This window comes from Trichosurus vulpecula, chromosome 7, assembly GCF_011100635.1.
Source record: "Trichosurus vulpecula isolate mTriVul1 chromosome 7, mTriVul1.pri, whole genome shotgun sequence".
Taxonomy (NCBI): domain Eukaryota; kingdom Metazoa; phylum Chordata; class Mammalia; order Diprotodontia; family Phalangeridae; genus Trichosurus; species Trichosurus vulpecula.
The window spans coordinates 79854208-79874918 of record NC_050579.1 but is presented as its reverse complement, the minus strand read 5'-3'; the positions used below and the strand labels follow the sequence as shown (position 1 = coordinate 79874918).

The following is a 20711-nucleotide window of genomic DNA, read 5'->3' as shown; positions in this document are numbered from 1 at the left end:
TGACAATTCTATCTTTCAAAAAATGGAGAAATCAAAAAAAAGGACCTTCCATTCTGGATCTGTCACCAGAAAAGAGGAACCAGGTGTACTTGGGTGGGGCGGGCGTGTTTGAAATGTTAAAAGCCTTAGAAAATGACCACACATGCCCTTGTAGAGTTTGTGATGAGGTACTCCAGGCATAGTCTAACATACATTCCAGATCACTGGAACGTAGATTTCAAAGTGTTCATAAAAATACAGGTAAGATCCAATGGAATCTATAAATGCCAAGCCCAAGGGAGAGATGAGCTCTAAAGAATTAAATTCTCAAACTTTTGAGGTTGTGGAGCAGAGACAGAAAGCTAAGAGAGGCTGCTCTATCCTGGGGTGAAGCTTCTTGTGGCTCTGATAGTGCCCTAGTGTGCCTAGTTATTCTTACTAACTAGACGCTGAGCTGTTGTTTGTGGGATGCTCAAGAAGTTTAAGGGTCGTCAGTGCCCTCTAAATCAGCACCATGGGAAAAAGCATCGGCTGCCCTATCCTAGGTGTAGTTCTACATAACTTTACAAAACAAGCTTTATTTTTATTATAAAACACAAGGAGGGATTCATTAAATTCTTCATTTAAAAAAAAAAGCTGACGGGCAGCAACCACGATGTAACTGTTTTCTGTCCTATAATAGCTAGCCCCATACCAAGCACACTGTGGGGGTGTCAGAAATGTTTCTTGCTTTCAAGCGGCTGGCAGAAGCGATGTGGGAAGCAAGAGAGAGGCTACAATTACCTAGGACATGAAAGTTTAAATAAGCCCTATCTTTCCGCCTCTTAGTCCTTTCTGGAACCGTATAGAAGCACATCAAAAACCTTTTGGGTTCAACTGAAAATAATAGTATTTCCTCCAGCCTAAAACTCTTTGTGGACATTGCCCTCTAGGAAGGTAGGGAGAACAAAAGCTAAGGCCTCCCTCTTATTTAAATGGATTAAGGGTAATAACCAAACTTGGGTCTAGTCTTGCTTAGATCCTGGCTTTCTCCATCCTCTGAAGCAACAGGTCAAAGAGCCAAGTGCCCTCTTCTGTTATTCAGAAAGCACTGCAAGGGCTGGGAGCTGGCTTTTTCTTCAGTCCTTAAAGGGAGTGGCCCGGAAATGAAGTAATGACTATTGCTCTGGAATGTTAAACAAAACTGTATTTAATCGGTTTTATTTTTCTTGTTAGCAAGTCCCCCAAGTGCTCCCCAAATTGTTTTGGGTTAGAGACATGCTTGAGAATGATGCCAGTTTTGACATTTCTCTCAAGAAAAACTGGGATTAAAGAATAATGTTAATTTTTTTGTGCCTGAAACAAAAGTATGGTACCAATGCTTTTTCTTTGACAGCCTCCAACGCACCAGCACTGGCTGGACTCTTCCTTATCCTAATCGTGACCTCTTGGTGAATCAACTCTATAGTCTCTTCTGTAAGACAGAATAATCGCTAACCTTGTCTTGCCAACCCCCAACTGTGGATTACTTCAACCATCTCCTCTTCTTACTCATGGGCTGCTTTAAAACGTTGGAGAAAAGTCCCCAAATCACATTGAGTGGGGCTGCTACAAATTTATGTTACACAAAATCTCGTCTAGGCCCTCACTGAAGCCAGGAAACCTCAGGGTGTTCCCAAACCTTTACCTCGATCCTCTAACTTCCTTCTCTGCCTACCCTCACAGATGAAGTTCTCAACTCACACTTCATTGAAAAAAAAAAGAGGCCATTGCACCAGTCCCCTCTTCCTTTCTCTCAAACTCACTCTACGTGGCCAATGTTGCTGAGTGTCATCTTTCCCATTTCACATTTACTCTAGGCCCTCCTCACCTCTAGCCTGGATTGTCATCACCATAACCTTCTGGCTGGCCTACCTCAAGTTTCTCCCCACTCTAGCCTATTCTCTACCCACTGTCAAAGTGACGAGATAACCATACTGAGGCAACAAGCATTTATTAAACACCTACTGTGGGCCATGAATGGTGTTAAATACTGGGGATTCAAAGAAAGGCAAAAACCAGCCTCTTCCCTTGAGGAGCTCATGGTCTAAAAGGGGAGGTAACACATGAACAGCATCTGACAAATGTACGCGTGTGCACACACATGCAGGATAAATTGGAGATAAAGCAAGAAAGGCACTAGCATGGGGAGGACAGCATAGATGGTCTTTTGTAGGTGAGATTTTAGCCAGCACCTAAAGGGAGACAAGGGATGTCACTCCCTACTCAGTATCTCATGGCTCCCTATTATCTCCAGGACTCAACATAAAATCTCCTTTGGCATTTAAAGCCTTTCCAGTATTCTTACCCTTGACATACTCTATTCAGGGAGACTGGCTGTGACTCATGCCTGGAATACTCTGCCTCCTCCTGGCTGCCCTCAAAACTCAACCCAAATCCCACCTTCTGCAGGTCTTCTCCCTCCTTCTATTACCATCTGCTGTTACACTGGTCACACCTTGTCTCTCCCCTTACAGGTGACTCCTTTGAGGTGAGGATCATGTTTTTGCCTTTCATTGTGGCCCTGGTGCTTAGCACAGCCCCCTGCAAATCCTAAAGACTTAATAAGTGCTTGTTGAATGGGTTTTGTTCTTCCTTTTATTGAGCCACTATCAGCAGCCCTGAAGCTTCTAACCAGTGGTCCTTGTTCTATCTACATTGGGCAAAGGAGAATCAATCCAAACTCTCACCTATAGGAAAAGTCTTCAAAAAATCTGAGGACAAAGATAATGTTTTCTTCCTTTCCCCTTCTTTTATTAAGCTAAACATTCCCAGTACCTTCAAACAACCCTCAGCTGGAATGGTTTCTGCTCCCTTTACCATTTAGGGTGGACACCACAGCGTAGCAAAGACTGGATTTGGAGTTAAGAAGACTTGGGGTTGAATCATAGCTATTACTTCCTGTGTACCAAGGTCACCACCACCACCACCACCACCAATTCACATTTCTATGGAGTTTTAAGGTTAACCACTCAAAGCTTCAAATATCTTCATCTGTAAAATGAAGGGCTGGACTGAGGTACGTGATCTTTAAGGTACCTTCCAGCCATAAATCATGTGCCTATGACTAGCTTCAAGCTTCAATGCCTTTCTCAAATATGTCACCTAAAGAGGGAGGAATGTATAACATGAAGGTGACAACAATTTCAGGCAGTGAGCATAATGCTCAACTTTGAAGCTTTCATTGGAGTTTTAAAATTAGTTTTTAAATTAAAACTCACTTTAATGTTTCATTTTACATTTTAGTATAGAACTTTACAGATGCATCTATACTAAAATGTAAAATGAAACAGGGCACACTATCATTTTGATAATCTCTTATCATGACTCGCAAATCTAAAAATTACTGTACAGTAAGTACATTCATCTTTATAATGCTCTTTTAGAGCAGAGGAGACAAGGAGTCCTTGGAAAATGCTGGTACTTCCTACACTGCTTAAATAACCAGAAGACACTGCACGCTTTACAAAAATTTCAGTGATAGAAAAACATATTTTTAAACATCCTAAGCCTTTTTGGGTCTCTAAAAGATCTACACATTTTTATCCTCAAATCACATGATTTATTCTCTTTCCTCCAAAAAACAAATATACCAATTCCTGTTACAAATACAAAGAATCCACAAAAAAACCCCATTCTTTCCTAAGTAACTTCCTCCAAGGGACAAGCTATACAAGTGGAGCCAGCCCTTTAGTACATTACTAGTATGACACCAGCAGCCTTCAACTCCTCTTTAGTGAATAAAGGAAAAATGAAGATGAAAATAAAAATCTTGAGAGTATGTTTAGGCAACTAAATCTTAGTTTCGAAATTTCTTCTTTTTCCGAAACTTCTTTCCAGCTGCATTAGTGGCCTTTTCCATCATGATCTCCGTGTATTTCCTTTTATTGTACCTGAAAAGACATTGAAATGTCAACTAGGTATAACATAATAAGATAAAACTAAAACAAAATAGAAAAAATCTTGACTTTTCTAAATCTATCAAATGTCTTCAATTTCTCAGCAAATACTACTTTCAGATGCGGCAAAGCATTTTAAATGCAACGAAGCATGTGGAGAAATAAGGACTGTAATACCGTAAAAAGAAAGGAATTTTACTTTCATTTGAGGAAATAAATGATTTTTTGAAGAATCACAACCCGGAGCTTTCCCCTAAGTAAAGCCTTGCTGATGTTTACAAATGATGTTCTTCTCTTGGATCTCAGAAGGGCTTAAGTCTTTCAGTCTAAACAATAGCCACTGTTCATAGTAACTCAAGAGGTTATTAACCATTCTTATTAAAAACTGCATGGCCAACACCTCTCAAGGAGCTACTGGAGCTTGCTTTTGTTTTTAGCCATGTCCTCACACCGTCACAATGATCTTTTGATCCTAACCTTCCCATGATTTAAACAGCACACATGCCAGACCAAACCAACAGAGATGAAGTGGCCCATGGAGGGGAGGTTGGGGCGGGGCGGCGGCAGGGAGGGCTGGGCAGAGCCTAAAGCACGGCGCCCCCTCCTCCATCTGCCACCCGGCTGGCCCTCAGTGATCGGCTCTCCTTGGATGTGCCCATAACTCTACTCTGCATGTGGTTTGAGTCATGCTTGTTATCTGTCATCTGTGTACAGGCCTCGGCTCCGCTACTAGACCTTACACACCCTATTCACTTTGTACACTCTTTCCTAGCCACAAGCAGAGGTGTGTGGACATTTGTAAGCACTAAATTAGAGGACAGAAAGGAGGAGTAAAACCTGATTCCATCTCCTTTCCTCTAGGCCAGGAATGGGGAACCTGCAGCCTCAAGGACACATGTGGCCCTCTAGGTCCTCAAGTGCAGCCCTCTAACTGAATCCAAACTTCACAGAACAAATCGCCTTAATAAAAGGATTTGTACTGCAAAATTTAGACTCAGTCAAAAGGCTGCAGGTTTCCCAGTCCTGCTCTAGGCCAAACTATCCCCTTTAACAAAATTAATATTAAAGTTCTCTTAAAGGAAAAAAATCCCAAAACCTCTCTAGGCAACTCATCATTTTGTATTTACTCATCTGTGCATATGTTGTATGCCCCAGTAGGATTTAAGCCAAAAGCAGGGGCACTGACTTCATATACTGGTAAGTTCTCCGAATAGTAGGCTTTATTCAAAGCAGCTTTAGGCTCTTTTGGCATCTCCTCATGCCCACTTCAATTTATTATTAAACAAGTCTTCCCATGATTCACACACAGTGCTCCTGGCTCCTGCCATGGAGCTGTACAGCTGGTAGTTAGTAAATTAAGTGACAATTCACCAATACCACAGGCAGAGTTTACTGTAAGAAAGCATATTATAAAAATATGCTTTTCGCTAAAGAAACATTGTCAAGTAACCTTTTGCTTTACAAAATAATTATACAAGTCTTTTGCTTCTCAAACTCCTCTAATATATTTTAAAATGATTTGAATTACAAAAATTCATTTCCAACACTTTTAAAATAGGAATACATTGATAGGATGAGATTTAGAAATAAAAGGGACTGAGAGATCACCTAGTCCAATGCTCTCATTTTACGGATGAGAAATTGGTACAGAGAAGCTACATGACTAACCAGGAGAACTTGTAAACGGTGTACACCTGAATAATTCTCACCTTACTGAGCCTGCTTCCTCACCTATAAAATGGGGACACTTCATGTGAAGAACTTACCTTACGGAGTTGTGAAGACCAAATGATAAATGGCCAATTCTAAGAGGGCTCACGTAAAGCTGGTTATGATTAAGTAGTAGGACAGGTATTCAAACCCAGGCCCTCTTTCCACTATTCCATGGTGCATTTCTGAGATTTATGTAATTAAAACCCAAACAAATGATTCTACCTTCTGAATTCAGAATCGGCCAGCAATTCTTCCACAATCGTTCTTTTCCTTTGCTTCTTAGGGATTCGTGAATGATAGAAGTCAGCGGGATTATCAGCAATTGTCCCAACCTGGAAAGATGTAGTGAAATGGGAGTCCCAAAGTCAAGTCAAGAAGCACCGATTAAGTGTTAACTCTGCGTCAGGCACTGGGTGCCAAGGGCTAGGGGTGAAAACAAAGGCAAAAACAGTCTTTGTCCTCGAGGGGGGGGGAGAAAAGAGGCAAATAACTGCACATACAAGACATAGCCAGGACAAATGGGAGGTAACTTCAGAGGGAAGGCTGGGGGTCATGGGGAGAACTGAAAAAGGCCAAGGACACTAGGAGTAGTGGGGAGCATTCCTGGCCTGGTGGATGGAGTCAGGAGATGGTGTATTATGTGTGAGAGAAGCAGCTAATCAGGGCAGACTAGGAGGGACCAGCTAAGGTTAAGGGACTGACACTGGCCCCACAGCAGAGCATTATCCAGCAGGAGTGAGGTGCAAGAGCCAAAAAACAGATGGTAAAGCTTTATCCAAGGATTCACAGGCTGAGAATGGACCATAAGAGCTTCTAGGACAGGAATCAGTCAACTATGAGAGGGGCAAACTAAGGGGGCCAAGTTAGGTAAGGAGGACAGAGAATGAGTGGAGAAGACTTAGTGAGGAGAGATATTTAGGACAGAGTAGGGTCAGCGAAGAAGGAGAGAAGATTGCACCAACTTTTGATCGCCGGTACTAAAAACAACCAAAAGAGATGTGCGCAATCACTTCTTTTTGAGGGCAGCTGGACTCCCAGCTATTTGTTATCTCCTCCTGGGTTGCTTCAGAAGCGCAGTGGAGAAAAAGCCTTCAGGTGTCGAGTCAACCACTATTAAGTGCCAGGCACTGGGCTAAGCCCTGGGGAAATGAGGAGAGGCAAAAACAGTCCCTGCACCCGAGGAAGTCACCAAGCTACAGCCGGGAGAACGACGTGGGGGGCAATCTCAGAGGGAAAGCTCTAGCATTAGAGGGAACCAAGAAAGCTGTGCTTTAACTGAGATGTGAGGGTGTGGATAATCCTCAGGGCTGAGAACAGTTTCCTATTTCCAAAGGGTGGAATGATAAATCCTCCACTACAACATGGAAGTGGAAAGTGTTACGCATGTCATCTGAGAATCAGACTAATTTGGAAAAGCTCATTCATTAGGAAGTTGGCTATAGACCGATTTTAAAAAGCCGTAACTATTTTCAAAAACTACCTCCTAAGTCAGAGGGACTGAGAACTGAAGGAAAATACCTACATGGACAAGAAGCCACAGGCCTTTAAGGACTGTCATCCCAGCAATGAAGTAAACATTTGGTTTTCTGAAGGCAAGTTCCCCTATGCGTATCAGTAATTCAAGCAAATAACAGGACAAGAACAGAAGGCCAAACTCCGTCTCATAACCAGAAAGGTCAAGGCACAGTAAGTTTTACTAATGAGACATTGTGACATCTTATCCTACGATGCATGGCACAGAATCTTGCTCAGCCCATAGACTGTAACATTTCATCAACTTTGAACAAAGCTGACACTTTCTGATGTCTTTTTATGAAAAATAACTTCATTTTGGAAAAAGCACCTGCAGAAAGTCAATGAATACTTTACCCCAAAATAAACTGAATGAACAAATCCGAATAGAAATTTTAGAATACTAGCTATTTCATTAAGGTGACGTACCAGACAGGATACAGCAAGTCTAAGTAAATAATGAGGATTCCAAAATTTCATCTAAAAGAAGTCTGACAGCTCCTGAAAAACACTCTGAACTGCCAGACTTCCTTTTTCTGGAACCCTGCACCATGGCTTCTATTTTAAAACGATCAAGAAACCTTACACTTTTAGGGGGTGGAGGGAATGGGGAGGGGTTGGAAGGGTCACACGTGAAAAGCAGTGGCTGCTTAGTTAGCAGAAGACCAATGCCAAGGCAGCTGCTTTTTGGCCTAAAATTCTAAGGCAAGACCGGATCTCTGTATCTGTCTCCTTCTCTCCCTCTCTCTGCACTTAGGCACCTAGGCAGAATTACTAGAATGCCAGGCCTGCAATCAGGAGGACCTAAGTTCAAATCCATCTTCGGACACTTCCTACCTGTGTGACCCTGGAGGAGTCTGTTATAGGTGTTTCCCCACCTATAACATGAGCTGAAGAAGGAAATGGCAAACCACTCCAGTATCTCTGCCAGGAAAACCCCAAATGGGGTCACGAAGAGCCGGACACGACTGAAAATGACTGGACAAAGATTTTAGCCGCTGACTACGCACGGAGGGTGTACGAAGAAACTCTTTCCCCTCCTCTTTGTTGCTCCTGATGATGTCCTGACTCTGACGAGTACTATCAGCATTACTGTTTGGCTGTATTTTGGTTGAAATAGGCTTTTCTCCTCTAGTCAGTAACCTATCCCATTTTTACAAGAATGCCCTGGAAGTTCCAAACAACCTAATTAAAAAGTTCTAGAACACGATCCCTTTGTAAACTCTTAACTACTGTAGGGAATGATTTCAAAGACTGGACCAGATCTGCTCTCTGAGGTCTTTCTGATCTAAAATTCCCTAATTCTGGCCACTCTTCTGGGGGCAGACAATATAAAAATTAAACTTCTGAAGGCCGTAAAAAGAAAATAAATTCCAGTTGTTAATCCAAATTAAAATAAAGGAATAGTGTTTCTTACCTGGAAATATTTAGGGAAACCATCTCTGTCATTTTTCTTATAAAACCTTTTAGGGTCCATACTGGCTCTCATCTGCAGTGCTCTGAGATCATTTTTTAGTTCAGTTGTCAATTCTGGGGCTTTCATGCCAAACCAGCCATCTCCTGCTGTTTTTTTCCGTTCCTCCTGAAATTCAGATTGCAGAATAAACATCATTACATCTTTTATGTGCCAGTGCAAAACACCATTTTCCCTCAAATTGCACACTGAAGAATATTTTGTGAATTGGCATCAATTAATAAGATTAAAATTTGGGGAAAAATTATCTCCTGGTTTTTCATTTTATATAAAAAGAGAATGAGCATGTGAATAGAAAAGGGATTTTTCAGACAACTGTAAGTATACTGACTATCTGATAAAGGAGAACAGATGGGAGAAGAATGGAAAAGAGTTATTACTCCCACAGTAGTTTTTCCATTAAAAATACTGCCCTTCTAATTGTCCATGTAACAAATAACTTGTAAAATACCTCCACTCAGGAGTTTAAGAAAAACAAACACAACCAAACTTTTCATTCCATCTTCCGTAGTTTAGAAAGCCACTTATTCCTATTATTTTTAACAGTGCAGAAAAAAATAAAAATAAAAGAAATAATTGTTCTTCCAAAACTACCCAGGGGCAAGATATTAAGTGTGTATGCCCTCCTCTGTTTCACATTAGTGATAGGAACCTTCATCTATGGTTTTTAACAGCTCTACGATTTACTCATAAGGGTATTCTGAGAAGATAGGGCCCCTGGACTTCATGTAACAGACCCTCAGAGTGTGTTCAAATGCAGGAAAAAGTTGAAAATGGCATATTTTACCACTATGTTCATTAAAAACAGAACGAGATTCACTGACTGAACTTCACTCTGTTGAACTGGCTACCAGCTGATAAATGCGAATTGCACTGTTTCTCATGTGCTATGTTGTCTGGCCACATCTCAGTTATTCACAGCCATAAACACTACTCTGAGCTCTCTCCTTAGCCTCAACACACCATCATTCACCATTTTTGGTGCCACCTAGGTTCTGTAAAACACAAATTACTCGGTATTCTACAGCCAGTGAATCTTAAACCGGGATCGCTGTACTTACTCTCCGTTTTTTCTTAAGTTGAAATTGTGATTCCTTGTACGGCGGGATGCAATCCTTCTTTTCAAAATCAGGAGTAATTATGGATTTCTGTAAGAGCTGATAGAAAGAGAATGAACAAGCACCTGAATGCTGTTAGAAGAAGCTAAATAACCAAGTGATAGTTTGTGTCTTAAATTGACTACACTTAATATCCTCCAAAGGCTGGAGTCTGTCTTATACTTTGTTTTAAGCAATATTCCTAAAAAGCTTTGTGTAAATCAGACCATGCACTAGTGGTGCTATGAAGAACAAGCTTGGGGAATTCTTTCATAAAACAAAGAAATATTCCTTTAATGTTTATGAATATATACATTTTTCTACCTGTGTAATCTTGGGTAAGTCACTTAATCTGTTTGCTTCAGTTTCCTCAACTGTAGTCTCACTGGGTTGTTTGTAAAGCACTTATCCTATGTACTGCTCATTCTGTATATATTTGTTTGCACGTTGTCTCTGACTGTAAGCTCCACGATGGCAGGGACTGTCTTTTGACTCTTTGTACTCTCTGTGCTTTTAGCATAGTGACTGGCACACAGTTAAATGGGGCATAAATGCTAGCTATTATGCTGATTACTCTTAAAAATCTAGATTCCTGTGACAGACTTACTCATTAACACTGTGCTCATTTTTTTTTATATTTATCACCATAAAACCAACTACCCACATAAAACAACAGAAATATCTGGAATACGTAAGGCAACGGGGGAGGTAAAAAGTCTCTTCTCTTACCAGAATCTGACCGAATCATAAGTGACATATCAAAAAAGCTTTTTTTCCTGTTAGTCTAACACAGTTATAACTCATCTTAACTTTCTGTGGCTAGAGAAAAAAGTATGATATATTAAAGGGATAGCCCTAGAGATACCCATTTTGGTGGTTTTAGCAGGCTGTAGTTTGGGAGAGCAAATGACTATCTTTTGGCAACATCGTAGATTTCCACCATAGTTGCTCATGGCTCTGAGAAAGAACCACAAAATCTTAAATGATCATTTTTTCTGAATATGAGCTAATTTTCCCTAAGTACAGATAAAAATCCTCTTGCTCCATTGGCTGTTTGAGGTTGTAATCCCAGATACTGACATCCAGTCAGTTACTCAGTAAAGGCTACAGGTTTACACAATTTGGGGAGATTGCTTCCTTGAGTTTCCTATATGCACTGCGGCAACATCCTGGGAAGACCTAATAGCACAGGGTAAAGAACATGGGATTTGGAGTTATAAGAATTGGGTTTAAATCCATGCTGATTAGTTGTGACTGCAGACAAGTCATTTAACTTTTAAGCCTCAGTTCCTCCATCTGGATTTGGGAGGAAGGGGCACTGGGCCAGGAATCCCTAGACCTTGATTCTAGTCCTAGAACTACTGCTAACTGGCTGTGAAATTTGTGGAAACCTTAACTTCTGAGTCTGTCTCTTTATTGTCAAATGAAGGGAGTTGAAAATTTTTCCCAGCTCTAAAAATTCTATGAATTATTTATAGAGCATCTACTACCTTACTTCACCATCTCCATACTTTGATTTACTTTTAAAAGTTTTAAGATTTATTTGGACATATGTGTTCACAATTACAAAAATAGCATTCCTACTCCACATCATTACATTCCTTCTGTTTTTTGGTATGCCAGAATAACACAACAGATGGCTGAAGGGGAGTTGGAGAAGACTGATGGTAGAGGCCCAGTCCGAGGACAAAGCTAATGAACCTACAGGCACTTCTAAAACTGGATTTGATGTTAGCAATCAGTTCTGAGTAATGTATTAGTGATTTAGAGGAGAAAAGTCCAAACAACACGTCTTAAAAGCTGTCTTCAATTCACCAAACATCTATATGTGTAAGGTACCATGCTAAAGGCTGTGGAGGACACAGAGCAGTCCCTATTTATCCACTACAGAGCATGTGCTTTGAGGACCACGGCAGACCATAACACTCATTATATAGATTGAGAAGTGGGACCTGCCCTAGGTCATAGACTGAGTAAAGGTCAGAGCCAGAGAGGTCTAATATTCTTGGTGACAGCAGAAAAGCTAAAGCCTGGTCACAAATCAAAAGAAAGCAAGATGTGAGAAGAGGTAGAGAGGTGATAGTAGCAAGGCACGCCTGGCTCAGAGGAGGGAAGAGAGAACTTCCTGCTTGGGGTATGCCGGCTGGGTGTGGCTTTCAAAGAGACTGTTTCTGAGGAGGTCCTTGAAAGACAGGTAGGATTTCAACAGGTGGATGGAGAAGACAGGACAGCACAGCAAAGGACAGAAGAAGGAAAACACCCGTGAAAACAGAAAGCAGCAAATAGTTCATAATGGTTAACGTGCAATGTATGAAGAGAAGAAGTAGGGAAGGCAAGAGAGGAAAGCTCTGGGAAGCCCTTGGATAGTCTTAAGACATTTGGACATTATTTGATAGATGACAAAAACCTAACTGAAGGTTTTTGAGCAAAGGGAATGAAACAATCATTTATGTTTTATGAAAGTTACTCTGGCAGCAATGTGAGACTAGCGGATGTGGAGACCAATCAGGAACGTGTTAAAATAAATCCAGCCAGATGGATTCTTGAAGGGCCCTGGCAAGGATGGAGGAAATAAGAAGGGACAGAGCGGTCTGCAGCAATATGAACAGAAGGGGGCAGAGGACAAGCTGAAGATAACACATCTACATGACAGAGAACTAACAAAACCAGGGAAAATGAAGAAGAGCCAGCTTCAGATGAGAGTGAGATGACCTTTCATTTGAAACACCTAGGTACATACAGTTAGCATACAATAGGAAACATGGGCCTGGAATCTGGAGGCTAAAGATATAAATTTGGGAGTTTTCTGAATCAAAATGGTATTGAAACCAGGCTCCAAATAAAAAAGGGAGAGAAAATCATTTCCCAGCAACAGAGTGTTTCAAGAAGCTTGAAGCAAGCAGTAAAGTTCTGTAAATGGAACTTAAAAATAAACGCTGTAGAGAAAGAATGAACATTATTCCCAAATTCACTTTTTAGTACCGCAGTAAAGAAAATACTCATCAGATTGAGCATTTAGGGGCAGCAAGGCAGCACAGTGAATAGAGCACGGGCCCTGGAGTCAGGAGGACCTGAGTTCAAATTTGGACTCAGACACTAGACACTTAGGTAGCTATGTGACCTTGGGCAAGTCACTTAACCACAACTGCCTTGCCTTACACACACAAAAACCAGGTTGAGCATTTAACCTTTAGACAAATAAAGGAAAATGTAAATATGTTCTAGAGGTTTGGGTGTGTGAAAATATAACTGGATATGTTAGGCAACTTACCTCCTTTTTGTTTTTCTCCTTTATTTGTGTAAGGGCATTTTTGCTGAAATCCATTTTTTCTGCATTGAAGTTAATATACAAGCCTCCAAGTTGCTTAATACTCAGACCAGGGTCTATGCTGCTACTTGACAACTTCAAGCTGAAAGAGAAATGATCACTTAATTAAAAAGTTAAACCACTAAAGAAGGAAATAAAAGTGCAGAACAGTGTGCATTGACCTGAAAATAGTTTATCTTTCCCTCCCCTGACCTATTTTACTTTCAATATCTCACATTCCACAAAAGATAAATTCCTCCTAAATTACACACAAATTAAATTTTTGTATATGTTTGTCTTAAAATTTCAGTACATGAATGGAATTTTTGAAGTAAAAGAAATACGGGAAATATGCTAGAAATTAATAAGATAAGTTTATAAGTTTGCATGCATACATTCCCCAAAGCCTTATCCTTAAATATATCCTACTTATGTGAATTCAAATGCCCTTAAAGATCACAAACAATTTTTTTTAACTCCTAATTCACCTGTGTTCAAAGACATTTAGTTCTTCCTCTAAATGTTACGGGGAAAAAATGACCACTTTGGAAATATCCTGTCAGATTAAGATTGTATCTGACCTTATCAAGAACCTTCAAATAGCCACTTTCTTTCCGATCACATGACAGAAAACATCTAAATAATCCACTTCATTTTACTGTGCTGCCTCTGGAGTGCAACGACCCACTGACCCACTTCCCTACTTGGTCCCTGATCCCCTCCACTCTAAGTCCTAGTGTTGAGAACCTATAAATGCACCTGGTAGGTAGCAGAGCCCTAGGTAATTGCAAACAGGTAACTTATTCACAAATCTTCAGATATTAACTACTTTGCCTTGAGACCAAACTATTCATATTACTAAATATTTACCGACTGCAAACACTTTAAGGTATGTCTGGGTGTATTAGACACCAGGGAAGGAAACAGTAACCAAGGGGAAAACCTTCTAAGAACTATTTATTCTCCATTTCAATTCACCAATCTTGGTGGCAGATAATGTCCTACTTAATTGCCTATATTCCCAGGTACTTACTCTGCCCAACAAAGTGGCTAAAAATGACAGCTTCCCTTCCCCTTTAAGTTGGCCCCAATTCTGATGCCCAAAAACCCACTGTTAAAAGCAACCGGATGCTTCTCTCCAACAACTCAAAATACCTAAGTGGGTGTGCTTCAGAGATCTCACGTCTACACACCATATGCCCAAGCACAGAAACAAGGCTGATTGAGCACCTCTAAGGCAGAAAATACTCATCCTGTAGATTCACTGTCCAGCTTACCAGTCTCCTATCATTTGCTGAGCAAGTTAAGGGGATTTAATACAACATACAGGCAAGAAACCCAAATTCTTCAAATAAATATACAAACTTACAGTTTAGACTTGGTGTTATTTAATATGTCATCTTCATCTATGAACTCATCTTCATTTTCTTCCTGGTCTATAGGTTCCTCCTCTTCACTTTCTTCTTCCTCATCTTCCTGCTCACTGGCTACTTCACTTGTTTTTTCTTCCTCTATGTAATAATTCTTATCAGAACTCAATCCAGGGGTTTTATCAATGACAAAGAATATATCATTTGATGGGTTATCTCCTGAGTCTTTTTCCGATGAAGGCTTTTGCTCACTACTCTCAATAAAACACTCTTCTTCTTCTTCATTCTCATTAACTTCAGATACCTGGTCCTCATCACTGCTGAGAGCTAACAGGATAGAATTACTGTGATCAGGGGAACTGCTGGAAACAGAGGGAGGGCTTGTATTACTTTTTAAATGTTCTTTTTTGTCATCAGTGTCTTCAATGACACTGATTTTGCTGTCACTATTCTCACTGCCAGTAATTTCTGTAACATCACTGATTTCCTCTGCCTTTTCATTCTCTTTGCTCTCCTTCTTACACTCAACTGAAAGCACAAAATCTTTTCTTACCCTGTCAGTACCTGCTTTTTCATGCTCTGATTTATCTAGTATCAACTGGTTTTGAGAAGTAAATTGTTTTTCAAGGTTGCTTTCCTTAAGTTCTTCACAGCCTGTTTCTCTTTCCTCCTCCAATATATAAAGCTCTTTGTTTAAATCCTTTCCTTCTGAAGATTCTTTTGCAATAACATCTTCCTCCCTTCTTGTCTGTACCTCTGGTATTTCTTCTGAACTTTTCACTAAGCATTCACCATCAAATACCTGAATTTCATCTTCACATTGACTGGGCCTATTCCCTGGAGAAGGAGCAGTCTGTTCAGTATCTGAACTCACACATGTGGACTCACAGATGGTCTCTAGATGGGAAGGAACTACATGTTCATTCTGGTTTACATTTTCCCACCTATCCTTATTATCTTCTGCATCTGCATCAGCTTCTTTCTTTAATTTCCTCTGTTGGCTTCTTGTTGTCCTCTGGCTTCTGATGGATGAAACACCTGAGCACCATGACTCAGCATCAGAAGTCTCCTCTGCCAATAAAGCAGAATTGGGATCCAAATGGAATTTAGACTCTCTCTGTCTGGCCCTTCTGGTTTTAACAGGAGATGACAAAAGGGAAGAAAGAACTGAGGAGCAGGACTCGGTTTCGGACACTTCGCCTTCATCACCAGATTTGATGGATCCGCTCCGGGTGGTCTTGCGCCTACCCCTGCCTTTGGACTCTGGCTGGTAGGGGATTATGATGCGCCTTCTCCTGGTGACCCTCACTGTTGGCTCCTGTAGTTCGGAGGCGTAAGAACAAGTGGAATCGGCCTCGGAGACCTCTCCATCCGTCACCGATTCAATGGTCTGTGCTAAAGAACTCCTACTTCTACCCTTCGCCGCTCTGACTGTGGGAGGATCCTGCAGGAGGGGCTTGGAGTCAGCCTCGTTTGGGTCGTCAGTCTTGGGGTCCTTCATGTCTTCTGGCTGTCTGTTAGTCCTCCTTGTTCGGGCGGAAGGTGAACTCTGAAAAACAGGCAGAAGTAGAAATGCTGTTAGAGTGACGCGGCAGGGAGCACACAGAGCTCCAGCACGGGAGTCAGAGTCGGACTCTAGTCCCAGCTCTGCAGCACACACCGCCCTGCGGAACCCCCGACAACTTACCGGACCCCTCTAGGCCTCAGTTTACTTATGTGCCACAGGGAGGGGCGTTGGAGGAGATGACCTCCGGCCTCCTCTGCAGCCCTCCTCCTCCACTCTAGGGCAAAGGTTGGGCACCAAGCCCCACCTGGGAAGGCTGCTCGCTCTGCCTGGCCGGACCTGATCCCCGAACACGGCCCGGACCTGAGGTCCCAAGAGCTTTGGGATCCGCGGCTGTTTTAAGCACCGGAGCTGAGGGAAGACTTTCAAACTCTGGCTGCCAGCCACGCTTCAGGACGGGGCGGGCCTAACGGAAAGGCGGGGTTACGCACGGCCCGCCCCGCGCGCATGCGCCCTGACGCCACTACGTTCTTCCCCGCGCCTGCCAGGCCTGGGGTCTGAGAGCTCGCGCTATGTTACTCAAAGGACCCCTCGGCGCTCCGAACCGGTTCCTCTTCCCTAAAACCGAGACTCGCCTCCTCGGGTCGGGCTGACAGTTTGCAAAGCGGAGGCGGGGAATGGGGAAGAGGAGTAAAAGCGAATGCCCGTCTCCTACCCTGCACCCCGGGGATTCAGTCATCTCAATTCGTGTCGGCGAAGGCTGCTTCGGCCGCATGGATCTGGTGGCCACCATCCTGCCGCGTCTCTCATCCGCCAACTGTTGCAGCCTTCACGTTCTGACACTTCCTTTTTTTAGGACGCCCCGGAAATACGTTTTCTAATCCGGTCTTAGCCATTTTTTCCAGCCCCGGAGCGTCCCTCCCTGGATGACGTCACTCAGGGGAGGGGAGTGCCGAAGTCCCGCCTTGCGCCGGCGTCTCCGGCTCCCCTTTTGGTTCCGCTTCCGTAGCCGGAGGTCGCTGAGCCCGGGAAGCCGAGGAGTGAAGGAGGCGTGGACACGCCCCTTCCGCCATCCCGCCCCTGGTGGCCCCGCCTCTTCGAATCCTTCCGGGTGGAAGTACGAGGGAAGGAGGCGGAGACTCGGGATCGAGAGATTGGCTCCTCTGGGTCCTGCGTCAAAGTCTGGGGAAGAAATGAGCGCGGTCCATCCCACTCCACTCTAGGGCCACCCCGGGCCCCGTCCAGTCCGAAAGCTCTAACTCTCCGTATTCCCCCGTGGTGTTTAGATAACTTGCTTGTTGAGGCAGCTTCAATCTGCAAACCCCAGGTTCTGATGCTGATTCGACCACTTTTTGTGATCTTGGGCAAGTCATTCCTTTCCCCCGCCCCCCTATATATTTTGTATTTCTATCATCCACCGTATTAAGCACCTTCTATAAATCAGGCGCTGTGCTGGGCTCTGGCCTTACAAGTACCAAGGATGAAACGCAATTCCTACTTGAAATTACCTTACATGCTAATGAGATAAGAACATACCAAAACACAGAAATATAAAGTGAATGTGCAAAACTAGTTAAATATAAGGTAGTTTGGGAGGGTTGGCACTAGTAGCTGACATAAGGAAAAGTTTTGCCTGAGCTGCGTCTTAAGTGAGGTTATAGGAGGCGAAAGTAGATGTTCTATCTCCACCCATATTGAGTGTAGGCTCCTAGATTGCAGGGACTGATTTGTCTTTCTCCCTCCATCCTGGTACAAGATTGTTTAATAAATGCTTTTTAAATTTAGTTGTGCTTCTTTTCCCCATTTTAAAATGAAGGGCCTGGACTATATGTTTTCTTAAAACCCCAATTCGGTTTTCACATCCCCTAATGCAATGAAATGGATTTGTTCTGCTTGGCCTCAGAACGATGGTTAAAAGTTGGAGAGAAGTATTTTAGTTTATGGAAAGTATATGGAAAGTATATTTAGTATATGGAAAAGGTTCCTAACAACTAGAACTCTTCAAAAGTGGAATAGGCTTGTGTTAAAAAGCATAGGATCAGAGATTTGCAGGTGGAAGGGACTTTTTAAGTCCTTTGCAGATGAGGAAACTGAGGCTGAGAGAGCTGGTGACTTCCCCTGGCTCACACTTCCTGACTCCCAAGTCCCTTCCAGACCTTCAAACCGGCTTTTCATCGCAGAGACATGCATAACAGGAAATCAGTTATGTTTATCTGTTCCAGGGCACCAGGTCTTACTCTACATCCGTGATGAATTTCATTTCTGCAGTGGCGGTACCAGAGAATTGCACAGAATTTAGACTATGTAGTCATTCATTTAACTATTAGAATGCTAAATGTAAAATTCTTTTCAAAAGACCAACAAGTCTTTGAAGGAAATTGAAGTTATTGTTAAAATTATTGAAGGAAATTGAACTATATCAATAGGGAATTTTTGCTATATGTGAAACCAAAATATAAAAGGCATTTGTAGCTAAATGAAGATTGTTCATGAGTTTTCCTAAGAGAGGCAAATGAAAGAGTTGACATAATCAGTTTCATCCTACCACAAAAGGTGGCAAGAAGCATTTTATGAGGTGCTTGGCTCTTACTTCTTGCAGTGCTCATGATGAACTTAAGCAAAAAGACCAATATGAAGATGGTACATCTTACGTGCTACGTATGTTACCAAGGATGAGGTAAAGAAATTTTACAAAGAACTCAACAAGATCCTCTAAACCAAGAAAAACATAGCATTAAGAGATGAGAGGTTAAATGTTTATAGATTACTCAGAAATCTCATGTCTATGTATTATGAATACTTTCCTAAAGAACATAACCAAAGTCTAGACTTAATAAGAACTGGTCACACACACGAAATTGACTGTATCTTGACAGGAAATGTCTGGTTACCGATGAGGGAGACATCTCTGAATCAGCAGTCTGTGTGAATTCAGACAATCAACTTAAAGATAAAAAAATCAAAACCAAATTACAAAAACGTCCAGAAAAGAAGGAATTAAAGGGTCTAGGATGGCAAATGATTAATTGTGGGAATTGAGTGAACTGCACTGGAGCTCCATCTTGTGATTCAGTTCTGGAGCTTGCTCAGTTCTCTTTCTATTCAATTACAGGTCTAGTCCAGGGGTGGGGAATATGTGGCCTTCTAGGTCCTTAAGTGCAACCTTTTGCCTGAATCCAAATTTTACAGAAAAAAAATCCTTTTATTAAAAGTTGTAGTGAAACAATAGAGGTCCTAGTGTATAAACTACATTTGAGAAGTTTGGCAGTAAAAGGAAGGAGATAATAGAAAAAGGAGGTTATAGAACACGGGAAATTAATTGCTGTCACTTAAAACAAAGTATAAAAAATTGGTTTATAACACTTAAAATAGGATTTCTTTTTTCTCCTCTCATTAATTTGCATTTTATCAGAAATACCAGATTCATGTTAAAAGGATAAAGCCCTTACTAAGGAACTTCAGGCATATTCTGGACCTTCTCCAAATCACATTAGGGTAAATGGACAGGCAGCATGTTGTGGTGGTGGATAAAGTTGGGAAGACTTGGTTTCAAATCCTGCTTCAGACACTGTAACCACAAATTTGAGTAACCTTTCTGAGTTAGTTTCCCATTTGTAAAAAGGGGAATAAAGAAATGCATAGGACCTATTTAATAGGTCCTTACTCTGAGATTTAGAGGAGAAAGTGGGATGGACTGTCTCTACAATGGTTGAGGACCAAAGAGCTTGGTCCTCCCTTACTAGATCTCCAAGGAAAGTCTAGATAAACCTCTATTGGGAATATTGGAAAAGATTCTTGGTCAGGTACAGATTGGTCTTTCCTGTGGTTCCTTCCAACTCTGAGGTTATGTGATTTTTAATATAGGTAAAACCCTTAAAAGGGCTAGATCAGGGGTGGGGATTCTTAATATAGGTAAAGCCCTTTAAAGGGCTAGATCAGGGTGGGGAATTTGTGACCTTAGGGCCACCTGTGGCCTTCTAGGTCTTAAGTGTGGCCTTTTGATTGAATCCAAATTTTGCAGAACAAGCATTGATTATCAAACTGGTCACAGCCTACTTCCAAGGTCCCCACCCTGGTGCTTTGTAACCACCTTGGGGCTTTCTCAATGGAACCTTTTGCTCTTGCTGCCCCCAGACAGAGTCCTGCAGGCTATACATCTCTGGTCTCTGTGGGAGGCTGTCCTGCACTCATTGCTGGAGGGATCTTTTTCCCAATTTCACATGCCTTTTTATGTAGTCCTGTGTAGTCAGAAGTCACTTGCTAGAGTATCTTACTGGATTTCTTGGTCATTATTCATTCTGGTTTGAACTTCAGGGTTCTGATGGAACAGAAATGTGGAATATAGGTAGTTACTTTCCCTCTCCCTGCTTCCCGTGGCCCTCTTGGGAGAAAGCTTCTTCACATTATGTGTGAAGCACTATTCTAGGTGCAGGAGATATAAAGACCAAATGGAAGTAGTCCAGTCCTCGAGAGGTTGACATTCTATTGGGGAGATAAAATACATACACAGACAAGGAAACAAATAATAATGTTTAAAAGGAGCGTCGTTGTCTTCCCCTCCCTCTCATATACTTTTTCCTACTTCAGCCAAGGATATCACAGTTCTTCCAGTCACCCCTATGTTCACAACCTAGGAGTTTTCCTCAGTAATTCACTCTCACTCCCCCTTCTCCAACCTTATCCAATCAATCGCCAGGCATTGACTCTATCTCCATGATATTCTTGTGTCCGTATGCTTCTCTCCACTCACATGGGCATTGCTTTAGTGCCATGATTTTAACGCCAATAGCCTGGACTGTTCTTGTTGCATTCAGTCTCTCCCCTCTCCAATTCATCCC

General features: G+C 42.0%; 1 protein-coding gene across 2 annotated transcripts; it reads right to left on the bottom strand.

The window, feature by feature from the left end:
* Nucleotides 1-1145: 1145 nt before the first annotated feature.
* DNTTIP2 (deoxynucleotidyltransferase terminal interacting protein 2) lies at nucleotides 1146-16745 on the bottom strand. 2 transcript variants are annotated; one of them, XM_036766843.1, is made up of 7 exons: nucleotides 16589-16745; nucleotides 14369-15918; nucleotides 12964-13102; nucleotides 9657-9752; nucleotides 8539-8703; nucleotides 5832-5941; nucleotides 1146-3890 (listed from the first exon to the last, which is right to left on the bottom strand). In XM_036766843.1, the coding sequence occupies exons 1-7, from the start codon at nucleotides 16664-16666 to the stop codon at nucleotides 3797-3799; spliced, it is 2232 nt and encodes a 743-aa protein (XP_036622738.1). In that variant the 5' UTR covers nucleotides 16667-16745; the 3' UTR covers nucleotides 1146-3796. The 2 variants fall into 2 exon arrangements, with proteins under 2 accessions (XP_036622738.1, XP_036622739.1); XM_036766844.1 differs by lacking the exon at nucleotides 16589-16745 and adding an exon at nucleotides 16057-16425.
* Between the last annotated feature and the right edge of the window lie 3966 nt (nucleotides 16746-20711).

Excerpts from the sequence above, each read along its gene's own strand:
- DNTTIP2 (XM_036766843.1), bottom strand. The coding sequence starts at position 16,666 with ATGGTGGCCACCAGATCCATGCGGCCGAAGCAGCCTTCGCCGACACGA. Across the intron at positions 9,753-12,963 it reads AGGAGAAAAACAAAAAGGAG|CTCTTACAGAAATCCATAAT; the intron begins GTAAGTTGCCTA and ends TCTTTCTATCAG. Across the intron at positions 3,891-5,831 it reads GCCGATTCTGAATTCAGAAG|GTACAATAAAAGGAAATACA; the intron begins GTAGAATCATTT and ends ATGTCTTTTCAG.